Genomic DNA, 20,314 nt, shown 5'->3' on the forward strand with positions numbered 1-20,314 from the left:
TAAAGAAAACCTGTTGTCAAATAAAATACTTGAGAAATTCCTATGACATTTTCAGGTAAAATAGGACAGCTAGGTAAAGTGAAATGGGACAGTTATGTTTGTTTGTTTTTTAAAAGGTTAAATCCATTTATTCATGAAATCATTAATGGAACCTATCTGTTCATTAAAAAGACCAGCAACTTCACCGCTGTGCTTTCCCTTTTCTTTTGCTGCCTGTTCCCTTGGTGCTATATTGTCCACAACAGACATGCATGTATGTGCTTTCAATATTTTTAAGAGACAAAAATGCTTAAAGTGTCTGTTATATTACAGGGTGGGACACAATGGCATAAGTCATGATTTTATGGCAGCTGGTAGCCTAGTTGCACTTCAGAAATTTATAACATTTTTAGCTTACATTTTTGTCCAACTTTACCTGATCACAAAAAAAAACCTTCTTCCATAAAAAGTAAAATGTATTGTAAAATAATCTATTATAAGTCAGTTAATAAAATGTAAAATTCTACAACTATTTATACCCTTACTGTTTTAGCTACTGCACTGGTATTACCAAAAGGAAAAATCAACATGCCACATGCTTTACCTTGCAAGTTCAGGGACCAGTGTTTTTTAATCTTTGCTCTGCAGACCTTGGTTAATTTGGAGTTTCATATAGAGCACATGTGTAGTAACACTACATCATGTTGGGTGATTGGCTGCTACTTTTTTAAGAGCCCAAGATGTAAAACCTTATTTGTCCCATGTTACCTGTCTTCACCCTAATCGAATTACTACACAGCAGACTGGGGCCTGGTAACTAATATTCCACGATGAATATACAAAACATAGAGGGGAGAGTAACAGGGCAATTAATGGTGGCCCAGCAGCTCATTTTGCCCCAGGAATCCAGAGCAGATTAAACAAGTCAGATTAAGGTGAGGAAACACCTTCCGACATAACACTTAACCAGCAGTGAATGGGGAACTGTTGATTCGTAAATGGCTTATGAATTAAGAGTTGGGAATTTGCAGTTATAAAGTACAATTTAACATAATATACTTAATAATTTATTTCTTGTACTGTAAAGTTTCCAATCAAGAAAAGTCTAGTTAACAGTCGTAGTAGTGACCGTTTGTTGTTCAACCAATCAGCATTGAGAAACAGTGTTAGCCGTTAGCCGTTAGTGAGCTAACGACTGTTTTCGATGAGAAAGAGAGGAAAAGGACACAAGTTTTTCTACTCAGTGACAAAAACAATGCCTTATAAAAAAAGAAAACACACTCCTCACCATCGTCTTCTTGTATGGAGCTGCAGCTGTCAAATCTTTTTGGCGCTGAGCTCAAACTCAAACACAGCCAGCAGAGGGCGACGGGACAACTTCCGCTCCCCTGTGTGACTGTCCAATCAGCTTCCAGGACACCGGAGGGGTGGGCGGGACCGTAGCAAACGCAAACATGGCGGCGTCCTTAGATGATGATTTTGAGTTTGACAACCAGGACTACTACTCTCTACTCAACGTCAGGAAAGAGGTACGGTTTATTTTGTTGTACAGTGACGCAGAATAGTGACGGACCTTTCGCCGTGAGCGTCGGGTAGATTTCCATTGAGCAAGCGGTTAGCAGGCGGTACACCAGCTTCCACTTGGATAGCGGTCTTCTTCATCAGCACCATCATCCGTGGAGGCAGGGACCGGTTGATGCTGCAGAGGCATGAAAAGCAGGATATTTTGGCATCTACTTTACATCAATGCAGGCAGTGTTTGCACCTCTAAGTGGGTGTTTGCAGAAATAATATGTCTCCACCGATGAGCATCTCCTCAAATCTCAGTTCTCAATAAACCAGGGAGACTCAAAGGCCTGGCTGGGATTTAGGCTGTGCTTGGATAACGTTAGCTAACATTACTGTGGCAGACTACAAAGCTAGAAGCACGTTATCGCACTCTTAATCTCTTGTTTCATGTCAGTGGATTGAAAGCTGTTTTTCATTATATTTAAAATAGCAGAGTTTAATGCAGCAGTGTTGTGTCAGCACTTAGAAGTGGAGCTGGAATGATTACTTGATTAAATGATAGTTAACTGACTGAAAATGAATCTGCAAGAATTAGATAGTGAGTTTAAAGCAAAAATGCAAAAAAAATAAATAAAAAATTGCAGGTTCCGGCCTCTCAAATGAAAAGATCTCCCACTTTAATGTGTCTTATTTATATGATAGCAACTGTACTGAACTGTTTGGACAAAAAAAGCATTTAAAGACTTCACCTTTTCTGGTATTTAACAGAAAAGGTGATTGATTAATCAACATAGTATTCTTCCTCTGGCCATAGAAGTTGGGCGATTAAACAAGATTCAGGAGGAAAACAGAATGTATGAGTTATGTAATTTGGGTGCTGTACAAACTATGATGACTTGAGAGAGTTTATGTTCCTTGAAATAGTTCGTATAAACCCTGACATTTTCTGGGGCTCAGATGACCAATGGTTGTTGTAATGTGTCTGCCAATAATGTTGCAAAAGCCTGGAAGAGAAGGCAAGAAAGTTTATTTAATTAGTATTTATTTTGATTTTTTTCAGTGCCACACAGTAAATGCTTTTGTGAGTGATCCATGAATTTGGTCTCACAAAATGATGATCTGATCATATAGGACACTTTTGTGGCTTTGCTCCATTTTCTTTCATTTCAGTGTTGTCTGAAAATATGTATGCAATACTCTGGTCCTGTCTTTCTTTTATTTTATGGTGTCTTGTAAGGCACCGGACATAACTGTTGGCATGACACAGTAATATTCACACTCATTCATTCAAGTATTTGATAGATTAATCAATAATGACAACAGTTAGCTGCGGCCCTACTCAGGAGTGAAACCTGTCCTCTCTCTTGTCACAGGCTACATTGGAAGAGCTCAAGGCATCATATCGGAGGCTGTGTATGCTCTACCATCCTGACAAACATCGAGACCCAGAGCTGAAAAGTCAAGCTGAACAGCTTTTCAACCAGGTGCACCAGGCATATGAAGGTAGGGACACTTACAAGTAATTGGAATTTAACCCATTTAGTTCAACATTTATATTGACATTCTCCTTGGAAAAATACTAAAAGGATTAAACAGGGCATTGACACAGACAAAATACCATTCAAAGTACAACACACACACACACACACACACACACACACAACACCATTATGAACTTAACTGTAATTTCCCTCTTTCCCCCCAGTGCTGAGTGATGCTCACTCCAGAGCCATCTATGACATCTTTGGGAAGAAAGGGTTGGAGGTGGAAGGCTGGGAGGTGTGTATCTAAGAAAACCTTTTTGTCATAAAGTTGAGTGGCTTTGCTGCTACATCAAAGGAAAACTTCTTCATTCACTGTGGAGGCATGCTGGAGAAAGAGTTTTCTTCATGAAGTCAGCATAACATGGGGTGAATGATCGATAAACTAATGGTGATGATGTATTGTAGGTGGTGGAGAGGAAGAGAACTCCAGCAGAAATTCGAGAGGAGTACGAAAGGCTGCAGAGAGAAAGAGAAGAGAGGAGACTGCAGCAAAGAACTAACCCCAAGGTTTTCTCAGTCACAACTACACTTCATTCATCTCTCAGCTTCACTACTATCACTGTATTTCCTGTGTGGGCCGCCACTTTTATGCAGATATACTAAATAAATTGTGCAACACAACTCAATTTAGACTGTGAATGGTTTCCACATTCATTTCATTATGTCCCTCACCCTTCTTCCTTCTTTCTTAATTAATTCTGTCAATCTCTCTCCTTCACACCCTCATTATTCAGGGAACCATCAGCGTGGGCGTGGATGCAACAGACCTGTTTGACCGCTATGATGAGGACTTTGAAGAGATGCCAGGAGGAGGATTTCCTCATATTGAAATTAACAAGATGCACATTTCCCAGTCCATAGAGGTACAACAAAACACACACACTCACTTAGCATTTACCTGACACACAGCTATGTATCTAAACCAGGGTCTCTGTAGTATTCTCTGTGTTATCAGGGACAACTTTCCTGTCTTTATTCAGGCTCCTCTGACGAACTCTGACACAGCAGTGCTGTCTGGTTCGCTCTCTACACACAATGGGAACGGAGGAGGCAACATTAACATGACCATACGGAGGGTTACGTCAGCCAAGGGCTGGGGAGAGGTACACACACAGATTCACACAGCTACAAAGTGCATGTGTTAAATGTTAGATGGGATAATATAGATTGTTTTGGGAAATTTTACACTGATAATTATGTATTTCTGTGCATTTGTCTCTGCAGTTGGAGTTGGGTGCAGGAGACATACTTGGACCTCTCATTGGGTTAAAGGTGTTTCGCAACATCACTCCACGGTGGTAAGGCCTGATTGTTCGATACAGGGGACGTTAATACATGTATGGGTCGTTATTGTGAAAGGGTGACCCTGTCTGGGTGTATTTTCCAATAATGATCCATGTACTGTACATGACCTCACTTATTACAAGGCTACTTACTAAAGAAATCAATAATATCGCACAAAACATTGATTTGAAATTAATTTAATTGCTTCTGCCAGAGTCTGTGATCAGATCTGCATGTACAGCAATGGTCTGTTACTCCTAGCAGCAGATAACAGACCGTAGCATGCCGTTATCGCCGCAATCAGAATCAAGTATTCAACAAAGCTGTCTAATAACATATGTTCTTTCTTTTTGTCTCCTCTGTCCAGTTTCTTGACAGCCCAGTGCGGTTTGCAGTTCTCCCCTCGAGGTTTGCGGCCGAGCTGCTCTCTGATGACAGCGCGCCACCTGGACCAGAACACCATGGGTTATCTGCAGTGGCGCTGGGGGCCCAACAGCGCCATGACCACCAGCCTGGTCCGAGACACAAAGAGCAGCCACTTTACTCTGGCTCTGCAGGTACACACAGACATAAGCACAGATTCAAATGCATATACACTAGGGCTAGGCAATATATTGGTATTATATCAATATTGTAATGCCATACGAGATATCGTAATATTGTAAGTGTTTCTCAACATTTTAAAGGCTACATGTTGTGTTAAAATGTTGTAAAAGCACCAGTAGTCACCTCTACACTGTCATCACAAAATTGATATTGAAGTATTTGGTTAAAAATATTGCAATATTTTATTTTCTCCATATTGTCCAGCCCTAACACACACTGTAGGGTGGCAGGCAGTGAACAGTGCATGGCTACCTGCTTTCATAAGTACAGTTTGTACTGTGACTGAAATTTTATTTACCTAACCATGAGATTTGCTATTTTTTCCCACTTCATATACTGTATTCATCGTGTATCACTCCTCTTCCTCCCCCAACCTTCCAGCTGGGTGTGCCTCACTCCTACCTAATGATGAGCTACCAGTACAAGTTCCAGGATGAGGACCAGACCAAAGTGAAAGGCTCTGTGAAGTATGTCCGTCTGCTTCTCCTGTCTCAAAGGACTTATTTTCTGTAAATCTACTGGTTTACCAGGCGGGCAGTTTGCAAAAAATATGTCCTAATCTATTAATTAGCTGAAGGAATTTCCTCGTCTAAGTATTTAAAAGAGCAACTTGACATCAGCTGAAAACATTGATTTTCTGCCTGGTGTTAAATTATACTTTTCGTGACTAGAAGGATTTAAAGTTGTTGTTTTTTTTTTTAATTAAATTTTCCTGTTGCAGTTATGAGGAATTGAGAGAATTGTGAAATGACTGAAGCTTTTTCTGACATAATTAAAGAAAGCAGTTTGTCTTTCAAATCCTAGTAATGTCAAGATAAAAGAAAAATAACTGTTTTGTGATTATTAGTGAATAAAACATGAGAGCTCAGGCTTCATGGCCTCGCATGTCCTTTATAAAGCGTTTAATTATGTGACCTGCAAATGAGTAATTTCATTGCCTGGATCCAAACCTTTGAATCTGCCCACTCCACTGAGTTTGACTTGACAATGATTTTGGGAAACTAATTTCATTAAATTGGGGCTTTAAATATATCTCTAGTAAATGTTAGTTATACAGCAGAAAGGAAATAAATAAAAGACAATGACAGGACACATGCAGCATAAAAGACCTGCAGGAAATGTAAAAAGGGGTTGTATTAGCTGTATGATTTACTCTATCCCACTCTGCCCGTGTTACTGTCCTCAGTAGCTGCCGAACTCTAACGGTCTCTGTTCATTTTACATTTCTCCCTTTCCAGGACGGGCTGGTTTGGTACTGTGGTGGAATATGGAGCAGAGAGGAAGATCAGCCGACACAGTGTCCTGTCAGCCGCTGTCAGCATCGGGGTTCCTCAGGGAGTCACACTCAAGATCAAGTACTGGCCAATGCAAAATATGATCTCACTCTCTCACGGGTCCTCGTCTCCCTGCATCGTTATCTAATGCACGTGTGTATTTTTGTCGGTGTTTCCGTGCAGGTTGGCGCGAGCCAGTCAGACGTACCTGTTCCCAGTCCACCTCACAGATCAGCTGCTGCCCAGTGCTGTGTTCTACGCCACCGTGGGACCCCTGCTGGTCTACATGGCCATCCACAGACTGATCATCATCCCATATACACAAGCACAGAAAGAGGAGTCAGTAAATCTCCTGTCCTCTTGACCTCTGACACTCAACACTTCTTTTCTTTCCTTACCAAATCCTGTGAACTACTCCTTAAGCTGTGTGGTTGCTGAAGACAGCTCCACAGCCCTGAGTCAGGGAGAAATACAACATTTTGATTATGGGAGTTGTTAATACTGCCAGGCATCTCTCTAACACTGGCACCATCATCATAGAGAGCCTCCACAGTGAATCCCGGTGGGTGATTGTTTATGTCTGCTTTGTGCTTCTCAGAGAGCTGGAGCTGCAGAGGAAGAGCTCAGCCACAGACATCGCCAAGAAGAAGCACGAGGCAGAGTCGGCTGTGAGTACTCACACTCACATGCAAACACACAGTTATTCGTTTTGTGTGCCGGGATCATTGATCATTGTTTCTAGGTTCAGCTCTCCTCGTCTCGTCTGAAAACCTCTCTCCTATCCTTTTCTATTTTGCTCTCCTCCTCCTCCTCCACCCTCTTTCTCCCTTGGCTCCTCTGCAGGTTCTGCTGATGCAGGAGTCTGTGAGGAGAATCATAGAAGCGGAAGAATCCAAGATGGGTGAGGGAACGCACACACACACACGCACACACACATACACACACAGACGCTGCACCAGGGTGAGAAACTGAAGCCTTTTTTTAGTTTGCAGCCAAAACTTGGTCGAAATCCAAATGTGTAATTCAAACACATTTCTCATGGTTGCGTTAACAGCATGATCTGCTGTAGCTCCAAGATTCTGTTTTTCTTAGTCTGGCTTCCATCATCTACCGCTGTGAGGCAAGTGATGATGATGCAGCCCATCTCCATACTGCAGTGTTTACATAGGTTAAGCTTGTACGTCTGTGCGCACAACACCAGAGTGTACACTGGTGTAAATCAAGACTATCATTTCAGTGTGCTAATGGATTTCCTGTCATATTTGTGTAGAGGGTGCATGTGATTATTTGAAGAGTCACTCCATGCAATGTGTTCACAGCACCTTCTGTCCAAGAAGTAGATGTAGACAACGACTACATTTACACGCTCAAAATATTCAGTTTTTCACCCTTATTCCAATAAAGACAACATTCCTACTAAGCTCTTTACACGGCTAATGAAAATGAATATTCCACTAATATTCCTGTTTACATGCAGCCGTGTTAACACGTCATGTATCATGTCAGAATACGGAAAAGTGGAGCGTCTGTCGCTTGCTTTCCACCCTCTTTCATTTCTTCGAGGTGTTGCGGTATTTGTTTATATTCAAAAACCTGTTGATAAAGCCTTGCCTAAAGTATAGATGTACGTGTGTTTCTTTTGGGCATGTATCTCTACCCCAGTCTATCAAACTGTTGGCTTGTTGGTTTGTGTACAGCACACAGAGCTGACTGTTAACAGGCAAGAGGCCATGTGTCGCAAACTGCAGTAAATACTCCAAATGAGAGGTATATTCAGAATGCACTGTGCACATGTACATATGCTATTAAAACCTGAATATCGGCATATTGCATGTTTTAATCGGTTAATGCTGCCCTGAATAAAGGCCTATTTCAGAGTATGCAAATGGGTTATACGGTTTACAATTTAAAAAAATTCAACATACTTTCATATTTGGAATAATGGATTATTAGTGTGCATCTGAACGTAGCCATTGCTATATAGTAATGATATGTAGCTAACATAGTAGCGGACTGTTGACTGTTGTCTTACCACAGCTTGACATAATTATCATAAGTTCTGTGTTTGCACAGCTCCAGGAAGAATTCACACAGTAACACTCCCCATGTCTGTCATATTCTATGTATTACTCCAGCCTGTCTGTACTGCTTTCTGTTTTAAACTAAGCATTACAAATCATATATATACACTAAACTGTTCTCATTTTTCACAGGTTAAAGTTAAAAATCAAAGACTTTTTGTGCACTCGATACATTTCTCACAAATTTTTGTCAAAATTTGTTAAAATCTGTGTTAACAAGCACCTCTTCTTTTCCATGATAATCCATCCACCTGACATGTATAGGCATAACAAGATGTTGATTAAACAGTAGCATTACTATACAGGTGTGCCTTGTGATGGTCACAATAAAAGACCACTGTAAAATGTGCAGTTTTATCTTTTAAAAAGACATTTATCAGGATTTCACATGACTAGCACTACAGAAATGCATTCTTGGTCCAAAGAATCAGTCAGTATCAGGTGTGACACCATTTGCCTCATGTAGTGCGACATATCTCCTTCACATAGAGTCGATAGGTCAGAGCTGATCAATCCTCTTCAATGGCTGTGTGAAGTTTCTGGATATTGGCAGGAATTGGAACATGCTGTCGTACACACTGATCCAGAGCATCCTAAACATGCTCAGTGGGTGACATGTCTGGTTAGTATGCAGGCCGTGCAACAACTGGGCTGCTTTTAGCCTCCAGGAATTGTGTACAGATCTTTGCAACATGTGGCTGTGCATTATCATGCTGCAACATGATCCCAGGATCCTGTCTCTGTATCTCTGTGGATTCAAACTGCCATCAATAAAATCCACCTGTGTTCATTTTTCATACCTCATGTTAGCTCATACAAAAAACCCGCCACCACCATGGGGCACAGTAACATTAACAAACCGATCACCGACAAACTGCCGTCAGGTCATGACCCTGCGGAAGATGAGGAGCACACAGATGAGCTCCACTGAGACGGTGTCTGGCAGTTTGTGCAGAAATTCTTTGGTTGTGAAAACCAGTTGTCCAGGTGACTGCTCTCTGGCGATCACGCAGGTGAAGATGCTAGAGGCCCTTAGCTGGTGTGGTTACGCATGGTCGGCAGTTGTGAGGCTGGTTGGATGTACTGTCAAATTCACGGAAATGACATTGGAGATGTCTTATGGTAGTGTAATGACATTAACAGTAATGACAGTAACATTCAGACCACAGTCAACAGCTCTGGTGGACATTCGTGCAGTCAGCATGCCAATGACATGCTCTCTCAAAACTCGGGACATAGTAGTAATATGGCTGTTTAATGAGCATCTTGATATGCCACACCTGTCAGGTGGATGGATTATCATGGGAAAGTAGTGCTCACTAAGATGGATTTTAACAAATTTACGACCCAAATTTGAGAGGAATACATCTATTGAGCCTAAAAAAGTCTTAGAACTTTAACACAAAGTTACATGAAAGCACTGAACAATTAAACCTTATGTTCCTGTCCAGGTCTGATCATCCTGAATGCCTGGTACGGAAAGTTTGTGTCAGACACCAGCCAGAAGCAGGACAAAGCAAAGGTCATTGACGTCACTGTGCCTCTGCAGTGCCTGGTCAAGGACTCCAAGCTCATCCTCACCGAGGCCTCCAAGGTGTGTGTGTGTGTGTGTGTGTGTGTTTGTATGTCAGTGAGTTCATTGCATTATCTACAAATCTGTATGCGTGCATATGCATTGCTTCTCTGTGTGCAGGCGGGGTTGCCGGGCTTCTACGACCCCTGCGTTGGAGAGGAGAAGAGTCTCAAATTACTGTACCAGTTCAGAGGTGTCATGCACCAGGTCATCTCCGCAGACACTGAGTCGCTACGGATACCCAAGCAATGTTAGTATGCAGCCACTTAACCCAGAAGACCCAGTGTTATTATAATATAGCTGCACACTACGACAGTATGTGCACACATCCGTGTTCAAATTAGGTTTATTTTTTGTGTTTTCAGCTCACAGAATTGAGTCCGAGTCCTAGGAGCCCACCGCTGTTGTAGCACCAGAGGGCAAAATGCAGATAAAAACCGACTTTGTGTGAACAGAAGAACCCAAGAGCGGAGGGGACACGTCAACACTAAGTCTGCTTCTCTCCTCTGGTCCTCTTCTGTCATGGTATTAGTGAATCTGTTTATCGAGTTCCTCCACTCCTCCCTCCTCCTGTGAGCCGTCTCCGCAGTTCAGCAGAATTCAGGAGTCAGCTCAGAGTTTCTACAAGGTGTCACCCTTTGTGTCTCCAGTCCGCTACACCTGACAGGGCTGCTCAAATATCTGCCTGCTGCAGGAGATCAGACACTGGCCCTGAACATAGTTTTTTAAATGTACTACACAGAGGGACTGATGGTCACCGCGGACGTGGTGACCACTCCCGTAAATGCTGAGCTAAAAGTGCACATACATTTAAAGATGTTTCTTGACATTTGTTATGTCGGGTACATACAAATGAGCCGTGCTGTAAGTCTACCCCATATCATTGTAGTCTTTGTCTCGTGTGTGTGTGTGTGTGTGTGTGTGTGTGTGTGTGTCATCCTGGTAGGTTTGAATCTTATAATGTTATAACATCTGTCTTTTCACTAACTCCTGTAAATGTTTAGAGCAACACTATGCAGGTCTCGGTGACCCTGACGCCGGCCAGGACTGAGGATCGATTGTGTAACTCTTTTTTCGTTCACTCGTTATAACATCTCATCCTAATTTATTATGCCTTTTGGTGACATGTCCGCCACTCAGGTGTAAACTGGTGCTTGAGACTGCTGTCTGTGAGGGTCGAGATGTGGAAGTTAAGGGAGGGATTGTAAAGGGAGGGAAAGTGTGAGATGCCCTTTGATGGTAGTGATCCACCCACAGAGAGACAGGCTTGAATTCTTCATACAGAGTTTTTAAATAATTCAGGCCGGACTGCAATTTAAAGGCAGAAATTCCACTTCGATTGGATATGCGTCAGTGTGTATCGATTCTGTCTGTGCAGCTGCAGCCCAAACAGATTTTCTTTTTTCACAATGATTTTAATAAGCGAAGGATATAGTTTGTACTTCGCTGGTGTACATCCAGCCCATAGCCCCTGATAACAGGAACTGCTGCTATGGATTTGTAATAATTCAGCAAAACTGGGGATGTGAATGAAGAATACGTTGTGGTTGGGATGCGGCCAGTAGAGGGCGTAGGTCAACACTCTCCCTCATGGAGGTGTGCTGCTGAAGCGGGCAATAACTTGTGACTGTAGCTGACCTGAGCCACACTAAAACCATTTTACACATTATGGCACATTTACACGGCTGCATTTATGTGTTTGTCTTTGTTCAGTGTGTGCCCCTGTCCTGTGCCATATATTTTAGTTTTATGCCCCCCCCCCCCCCCCCCCCCTTCTTTTTTTTTCTTCACATTTTTGATTTACCTGCCGCCATGTTAGTCATGTTGAAGATGCTAAAACCATACTCATAACCTGGCTATCTTTAAGGTGATAATCTGAAACACTAATTGACCTCTCCTGTAGCTATTTTCCTATCACAGTGGGAAATCTAATATCCTATGATGCACTTTTTGTTCAGATACAGATAGGTGTTGTTGCACAGAACGTTTTTAATATCAAATGTACATTACATTACATTCACATTACAACTGTGAACCCGTATGAGTGGACTGACACTCTAACTACAAAGGGAAACACAAAAGAGTGATAGTAATTTATTCTTGATATTGTTGGGAGAGTCTCTCATGGGCTAATGGGGAATAACTGAAAACACTATCAACTACTTTAGGACACAAATGGTACTTTATTTAATACTGAGGTCATTATTTTGCACAAGATATACAGTATTTAAAACAGAGTGTAGCTTGTAGGTGTGGGAATCACCAGAGGCCCCATAATACGATATCATCACAGTATTTAAGACACTAAACATAATTACGATTTAAAGTGTTTTGCAATATGCTGAGTATTGTGATATATTATGATTTATTTCGTTTTTCCAACTGAAAATTTTGCCCCCAAAGGAACATTTAGTCAACATCTGTTTTATCTAATAAGATAAAGTTTTCAGTGTTTTCATCTCAATTCATTTTTATCACAGCAAAATGTGTCCAGAGGACTGGAAATGCATTTTATTATTCTAGTAGGCTACCAGAGTTGCATTGGCAATATTTACAGCTAATTAATATATAATAATAAAGCTGTGTATTGATACAATATTGCTGCGCAAAATATTGGGATACCATGCTGTTGATTTCCCCCACCCATTCTAGTCGGTGGTCCTGAAGCCTGATATTGAAGCTGTACACTTTTACTGAACAGAGTTTACGTCCAAGAAGTCATGAGTTGACTCTACATGGTGCCCTCCATTGATTTTCTTTCTATTACTGTGACTGACTTGCAAGACCAGAGAGTGTGTGAAGGCTCAGAAATAAAAACTGAGCACTGAGATGGATACGTTTTGGTGTTTAGTTGGAAGGATGTCAGTTTTTGCCATCTCCACACTGTCTTGTGTTGGGGTCACAGTAATAGCAGCCATTGTGCACTGATTCTGTTTGTTGTATTTGTCTCCTCATTTGTTTTGTGTATGCAGAGTTTTTTTGACAGGTCAGCTGGTTACCTCTGCTGTAGTGCCACCATGAGGTCAGCAGAAACTTTGCACCCTGCTGTTAAACTCCAGCCCATCATCCTAATTGACCCTCATTAGTGTGTACATATTCTGTATGGCTGAGGAGCCTGTGTTCTCTGTCCTGTAAAGACTACAATAAATATGAAGCAATCACAGTCTTGTTTGATTTCAAGAGCATCACAGATGGACCAGCCGGTTGCACTGCGATATAAAGACAAAAAGCAACAAGTTAAAATGGTAACTCTTTATTTACAATAGTTTACAATAGTTTCACAGAAACAGTTTGCACCACAGTACAGACAACGCTTTCTCAATAAGGGGATAGGACAACCCAAGATCAGAATAAACGAGCTGTATCACAATGAGCATTGTTAACATTAATTACACTGATGTCTTAGAGACGCAGACTAAGATTAGAAATTTGTGCCTGAAGATGTCTCCTCAGGTTCTCCTCAAGACATGAACATCCTGAGAAACAGCAAAATGATTTTAGGTCTTGAAACACCTTAAACAGCATCGCCTGATGTTTTTTTATGGTCTGGCCATTGCTGGGTAGGAACCAGTTAACCATCAATTGTAAATACCAGAAGACACGAGTGCAGAGATGAGCTTTGCCACTTTAAACTCTTAAAAAGTCTTGTGTTCTTTTACATACCAAACATTCATTGTTTGTTAGTCGCTCCCCAGTCGAGTCATTGATTCTGCATTGTTAAATCCCATCCCGGACTAATATAAAAGTTTCTGAGTCTAAAATCACTACAGTATGGCTTTTATATAATCAGAAACAACAGCAGATGGCACATTAATAACGAAGCTTAAGATCCGATTTCCAGCAAGTTTTAGGGTAAAAAGTGCCCTGAATGAACACTTTCTCCATTAAACCCACTGCATATGGAAGTAACTGAATACTGCTGTGAAAACATTAGCGAGAGGTGATAAGAGACCGAGATCTGTTCTTCTGACTCGACCCTTCAGAGACAAACAAAACAAACCGACCTTGCCCATGGTTCTTCAACAGATATCCATTTCTCCATCTCACAAAGGAACAAAAACCACAAAGCTTTGTTGAGCCATAGCAGCACATGCATTGCCAACATCCTCACACAGTGTCAACCATTCAAACAAACACACACACTCATGCATAATTTCAACTGGACTCTTGAGAGAACCTTTCCAACAACACTATTCCAGTTACGATAGCTTTTTTTTTCGGTTGAAACTTAAACAGGACGGCCATAGGAGTTCCCTTCTGTAAATAAACATGTCTCTGAAAACTGCCATGAACGTGAAATGGTTGAAAACAAAGGTGGATTTTAATAACGGTTTGGAAAACTAAAGTGTTTATGATAAATACCATCGTTCAATCACTGATCAGAGGCAAAAGAAAACACCTTTACTGAAAGCTCTGTCATCTGAATCTCATCAGTTATCTGACTTTTTTTTAATGTGTGAATTAACAATTTATTTATTATGAGAAAAAAACCCTCATCTGAAACAATTCTGGTGAAATAAGAACACTGTTTAAACTTTTTTGAAAAGCAAATCGTGTTAAAACACCATGTGTGGCCGAGTGACATCTCAATTCAGAGGAGTATCTGAGGCTGGAAGACGGTTTGTGAAGTACAAGGGAGAGGAACAAGCGCTTGGTTCAGCTGTACGGGGGCTTCAAGCCTCAATGGTTTTCTTTCACAATGTCTTAAATAACAAAGCAGAACAACAAACAGATGAAGCAGATGCAGACTCTAGACTCTTATCCTACATCTTTGTTCTATTGGATTATACCTCAGCTTAATACTATAGCACCATCTGAAGCAATTAACACAAGGCTTAACTTGTTTTCTCATTTTTAACGGTTAATTGTGTAACATTGATAGAGGCATCTACGAGAAATCGAAATCCAGTTTCATCAGAAAGACATACCTGTCCCCGTGACAGAAAGGTCATATGGATTCTTTTTTTAAAAAAGTGAGAAAAGTGCAAACTGTCTTTCCCACAGATCCCAGCATGCACCATAGTGGGTGGCAGTTGTGAGGGTACTCTCTCTCTCTATATGGCAGTTCAAATGTTTCCAGTGTTCACACCAAGTCCCAACAGTAGAGGTTTGCTGCTATGCTAACGTCATCTACAGACAGACATCCATTCAGTGATTGCCTTACGCACAGAGTCTGTAGGGAAGCAGGAACAAACCTTAGTAAATCTAAAATAGCACTCAAACTGTTTTCTAACGGGATAAGGGCTTGGGATAGGTCCACCAAAGTGTTCATAGAAAATGTGGGTTCATGGCTGACCATGAAGGACAGAGACTGAAGGGTGCGAGACCTGAATTTAAGGAAGGGTCAGTCCAGCAGGTGAGGTTGGTGGGAGGGGCAGGAGTGGAAAGGGTCAGAGTTCAGGGTTCGGTCTGGGGTCAGTCTAGCAGATGCTTGCGCGGGCCTACACGTGAGCGGTGGGAGCGGCGGGCATCTGCCGTTCCATGGGACTCTCGGCAGCTCTGGCACACGTACGTCTCTGGCACGTGGCTCTTGCGGATCTTAGCACACGACAGGTGGATCCAGGTGTTGCACTTGTTACACTCGATCATGGCGCGGCCTGCAAATGGCTTCATGCAGAAACACGTCACCAGGTCCCACGAGTCGTCATCTGAGAAGATAGGACAGAGCATACACTGAATTCAGCTTGGTCCCTTAGTCAGACTTGCAGCAATGCAGTGTATGCAACAATATAAAACCTTACCTGAGTCTACCATGATGTCCTCATCTTCTCCTGATCCATCTTCATCTCTGAACACCACCTGTTTCCCCTGGCGGAAGACTGTTCTGTTCCCCGAAAGGCCCTCCACCTTCTGTACCTTTACCACCCCTTCTTCAAGGTCTTGACCATGCCAGTTTCGACGTTCCTCCTTGGGTTCCTCCTTGCAGGGGGCTGGGCTCGGCAGAAGCTGGGGGCGGAGGGGAATGCTGATATCATCTTCAGGCTCTTCTTTGATTGCTCGGCCACCAAAGGAGACGGGGTACGGCAGCTCTGAGACTGTTGAGTGCGCCTGCTGAACCCCACTTTCCTCACCGGCCGAATGCTCCCTCTCCTTTCTCCTTTTCTTCTTCTTCAGCTTGTCAGCTTTCCTCCGATCATCCGGGTGCAGGGTGGTGATTGTGTGCTGCAGGAGCGAAAAAAGGAGCACGTATGTCAGAAGTGATGAAGGTGAACATTCAAAGCTAATGATGTGACATCAATTCAACTCACGTCTTTCTTGGTGTGACTAGACAGTGGGGCTCCTGGCTGTGGACGTTTCCTGTTCCTGTCCTGAGGGACCTTGGGAGGGCGCTGGGGGCAGGAGGCTGGGGGTCCCGGGGTCCAGCCATCACTGTCAGCCGTGCTGCCTGTACTGTTGGGTGGACTGGAGCTACTGCGCAGTGGAGAGTCCTGTAACAATAAATGGGAGAAGCAGGGGTCACTGAGTGCAAACTCACATCCGGAAATACAGCTGGTCATTAACAGATTCATCCACTCAACAATAACATGACCATATCCTGTAATATTCCTGATTACCAACCAATAAATGCATTTGTCCACATGATTAGCATGATATAATGTATCTTTCCAGAGGCATGTGTGTGGGTACAGTGAAGCTTTAGCCTTTGGTTATCATTTTTATTGGTATAAACTGAGTGAGTGCCACTGTGTCCTCAGGAACTTCAGAAAGTGTCAGAAATACAGCATGGTTGGTGTTATGAATCCATTTCAAAGAGTGACCAGTAATCAGACTGCAGGCGATGCTAAAGTACCATCATAGCTCATGGCAGCTTGAATGTTAGGCTGCACTATTTTTCCTATTGCCTTTTTCAACTTTAATCCAGACCTCTAGGAGCTCTCAATCTAATTTGACAACAATTAAGCTGTATTTGTTTTAGCAAAGACGTCTGGTGCATAAAACCATCACTGAGTATCAACAAAATCACAAGACAGTCCTGCACCGTGTTAAGAAATTTGCATAGACACAGGGGCGGAAATGAAAACAAATCTAGCATGTGTTAGAGCGAAACAGAGGAGCAAACGGTGACAGAAAAAACTTCAAAGGAACGACCACAACTTGAACAACATTAAGTCAGAATCGTGAAATCTCTGCCACTGACGGTGAGAAAAGGAAGTCAAATCATTCGGTTCTGACTGACAAAAAATATTGCACTCATATCGAAAAAAACTGGTGTATCTGTGTTGTCTGTTTTGTGGTTTCAAACAAAATGACTAAGCAATGTTTTGCCATAGGTGCAGAACTGGAGAGTCCCACCACAATCTTTGATAAAAACTGTATCAGAATAACCCCACCACACGAGGGTCTTACCTGTTGGAGTGTAACAACACTGTCAAAGCAGCCTCCCTTGGTAAAAGGAAGTGGAGGTGCACATTTTAATGACTATACTTTTACTAAAATCAATGTTTTCAACCAAAATAAATGTGTATAGGTGTGTTATAGGAAGGAACATGGGTATGAATTAATAGACAGTGTGACCAGGACTTCTTGCCATTTAACAGAAGGCTCAGTTAAGGTGGTGAAAAACAGGTCAGAGGAGAATCTGAAAGAAGCAGACACTTGTACTGATCCAGCAAACTAGCCAGGACGCCATAAAGTTATACCATGAAGAGCGTGACGACTGAAATCTTGCATACAAAAAGTTTTCTTTCCATGTGAATTGTAAGGAAAAAGTTAGTTGTTAGCACTGGGCATGCTAAAACTAAAACAAACACACTGAGCCAGAGAAACTACAGAGACAAACGAATCAGTTTAAGATAATCTCATTGTCTGGCTATCTGCCTCACTGTCCTCAAACAGAAGACGCAATTCAATGAAAAAAAAAGAGAACCCAACATCTCATATCCAATTCAGTCAACACAATTCATGATTAAATAAAAGCTATACTACTACTTGACAGTATGCCAGCAGTTTCACTATACCTTTCAATGCAATGCCATCTACCAATAAAAAGTGTAGAGTACTTGATGACCGTCTTAACAGATATGCATGATTTATGTAAAGTGATGACATCCATGTTGTCTATAAACATCTGCTTCAAGTTTAAAACATGTGCTTCCTTTTAAATCCATCCAACAATTCTCCCAGTGGCCAAACAGTCCATTGAGATTCTTTGTAAATGTACTGCCTTCATGAATTTACCAGACATTTTGATTTGACCTAACACAGTGTGGGTACTTTTTTTCTACTTATCTCAGCTGTTAATTTGTATTTGTTTACATATGCAAACATACTGAAACCCAATACAACGGTCCTCAAAGGTGACTAAATGTATCCTCTTAAAATGAGAGCAATAAAGAGATTACATGATAAGTATAGCTTCAGGCACTAACTGCTCCATTACTCACCTCTTGTGGATATGGGATGTAACCGGCATAGGCCAGGACGAAAGTGCAAAACTTGTTAAAATCCTCTACTGTCCTCCTCCTCCTGTATGGCGGACTGAAGCCCTGAAACACAGTCACGTCAGAGAAACATTAGCTGCATCAAACCTATGCATCCCGACATGGCGTTGACATTAACGCTGAGTGATCGGCATACTATCACAACGGTACTCCGCAAACACACACTCAGCGTCGGCTCGATGCGACGTAACAAAATTGAACCACACTAAAGAAATATCATGTTGACAAACATACGCTGAAGTTAGATCAATCGCACAGACATTTATCTATGGACTCGTCAGTGAAGCTTCCTACCCACCCCCCACCGATTAACCAACTAAAAACGACAGCTAATGTTAGCTAGGTCGGCTAGCGATATACAGCAAATAAGTAACTAATGCTAACGCTAAGATGCTAGCCGCTGGCTAGTGTCCGTGGAGTACAACTAGCAAAACAAAATCATGAAGCAATACATAAATCCATATTAAAGGCCGCCAAAGAGACAGAGTCATGAAAAGCATCAGTGTTAGCCAACTGTTGCGGTTAACTGACGATAAAAGCAGATGGCATGAATACGCTGCTCAGTAACGTTAATGTTAGCATGCTTCGCAATGATGATGGAATGTTTTCTTTACGATGAAACGTTAGGCTAGCTCGAGCATCCACAACCTGACAAAGTGCCGTCTGAAGTAATAACACATTCCTGTAAACAACTTTTAGTAATGAAAGTTGACAGTTTGGGATAAACCTGTCCAAATGCGTTGCGTGTGTAGCTTATTGAATGTGTGCGCCAGTAGATATCATTATGACAACATTAGCACGGTAAGCTAACGCTAAATAACCAGCAGCTGCTACACCGTGCGGTGACAACCTCGAACAAGTTGACGTTTGCTAACGGCGTTAGCCGTGTCTGCAAACTACTCACTGTAAAACAGTTACATAAAACACTCACCTCCGACTGAAAGACGTGGGATGTCGATGGGTTAATGTCACCCATCTTCACCGAGGACTTGACCACCTGGCGTTTTGTCGATAACGTGACGGACTAGAGCAACGGACTACTCGTCGCCACCGTAAACACTGACCTAGCTTTTGCTCGCTATACACCTAACGTTATAGCTAACGTCAACGTTACTTATGCTAAAACTCGAAGCAACAGTGTTCACTCAGTGTGCCATCAGCACACACGGTAACGTTACTTGGACTAATACCGGGATCCAAACGACTAATCGGCCCAAAGTTGTAAAACGAGTCTCCCGTAAACAGTAAACGTGACTACTGTATTTACACCGAGCTGTCCGATTATGTCTTCAGTTGATTCAGTCTGCTGGGGGAGCGGTTCACTTTGGCTGTCACCAGCTGCCTGCCCCCCCCCCGTTCTTCTTCTTCGTTACTATTATGGCAGCTGGTAAACGACACGGTGCATTACCGCCCTCTTTCAGTGTTTGTAGTGACTTACATAAACACATAACACAACAGAGGCAATAATGACTAATATACATTAATAGTGCAGGGGGACTTTTAAAAATACATTGTCTCAATCAACATAGTGTCTTTAAGATAAAATAAAGATAAAACGAATCTCTCAAACTCTTTTAAGTGGGCAAAGCCTCATACAGGTGCATTACTGACACCACCATAGGGATAAGATCATTTAGTATGAAGGCTTCTTTAAAGTGTACAACACTGTGTTGGTATAGTGTAGTTTCACATTGTGTCTCACTTTATGCACTGACCCTCACAGGTCTTATAGAAAGTAGAGTTCTCAATGTTAAGATTAAATGCAAAGTGAACATTGGCCATACATTTGAGGACTCTGAGTGGAGGCAGATTTGTGATAGCTCTCAGTCATTCTCCTATTGCAGCCGTCACAGAATCTTACAGTTTAACCTAATACACAGGGTTTACTTGACACCGCATCATGGCCACAAGATAAGTAGTAGCTACTGTCCTAGATGTAAGACTGAAGCAGGGACTCTTTTACACATGTTCTGGACACACAGATGTCTGGAACAGTACTGGAGATCTATTTTGGTTATTAGAA

General features: G+C 42.0%; 2 protein-coding genes across 2 annotated transcripts; one reads left to right on the top strand and one right to left on the bottom strand.

The window, feature by feature from the left end:
* The first annotated feature begins 1,405 nt into the window (after window positions 1-1,405).
* On the top strand, window positions 1,406-13,011 carry dnajc11b (DnaJ (Hsp40) homolog, subfamily C, member 11b). The gene is made up of 16 exons (XM_033625582.2): window positions 1,406-1,508; window positions 2,862-2,991; window positions 3,194-3,267; window positions 3,438-3,539; window positions 3,767-3,895; window positions 4,013-4,135; window positions 4,257-4,330; window positions 4,684-4,873; window positions 5,304-5,389; window positions 6,161-6,277; window positions 6,380-6,535; window positions 6,795-6,864; window positions 7,040-7,097; window positions 9,729-9,871; window positions 9,971-10,100; window positions 10,216-13,011. The coding sequence occupies exons 1-16, from the start codon at window positions 1,434-1,436 to the stop codon at window positions 10,239-10,241; spliced, it is 1,683 nt and encodes a 560-aa protein (XP_033481473.1). The 5' UTR covers window positions 1,406-1,433; the 3' UTR covers window positions 10,242-13,011.
* Window positions 13,012-13,087: 76 nt separating this feature from the next.
* On the bottom strand, window positions 13,088-19,648 carry phf13 (PHD finger protein 13). The gene is made up of 5 exons (XM_033625446.2): window positions 19,223-19,648; window positions 18,235-18,336; window positions 16,099-16,278; window positions 15,592-16,012; window positions 13,088-15,498 (listed from the first exon to the last, which is right to left on the bottom strand). Exons 1-5 carry the CDS (start codon window positions 19,265-19,267, stop codon window positions 15,266-15,268), a joined length of 981 nt encoding a protein of 326 aa, XP_033481337.1. The 5' UTR covers window positions 19,268-19,648; the 3' UTR covers window positions 13,088-15,265.
* Window positions 19,649-20,314: the final 666 nt, after the last annotated feature.

The sequence above is a fragment of the Epinephelus lanceolatus genome, chromosome 1 (assembly GCF_041903045.1).
Source record: "Epinephelus lanceolatus isolate andai-2023 chromosome 1, ASM4190304v1, whole genome shotgun sequence".
Taxonomy (NCBI): domain Eukaryota; kingdom Metazoa; phylum Chordata; class Actinopteri; order Perciformes; family Serranidae; genus Epinephelus; species Epinephelus lanceolatus.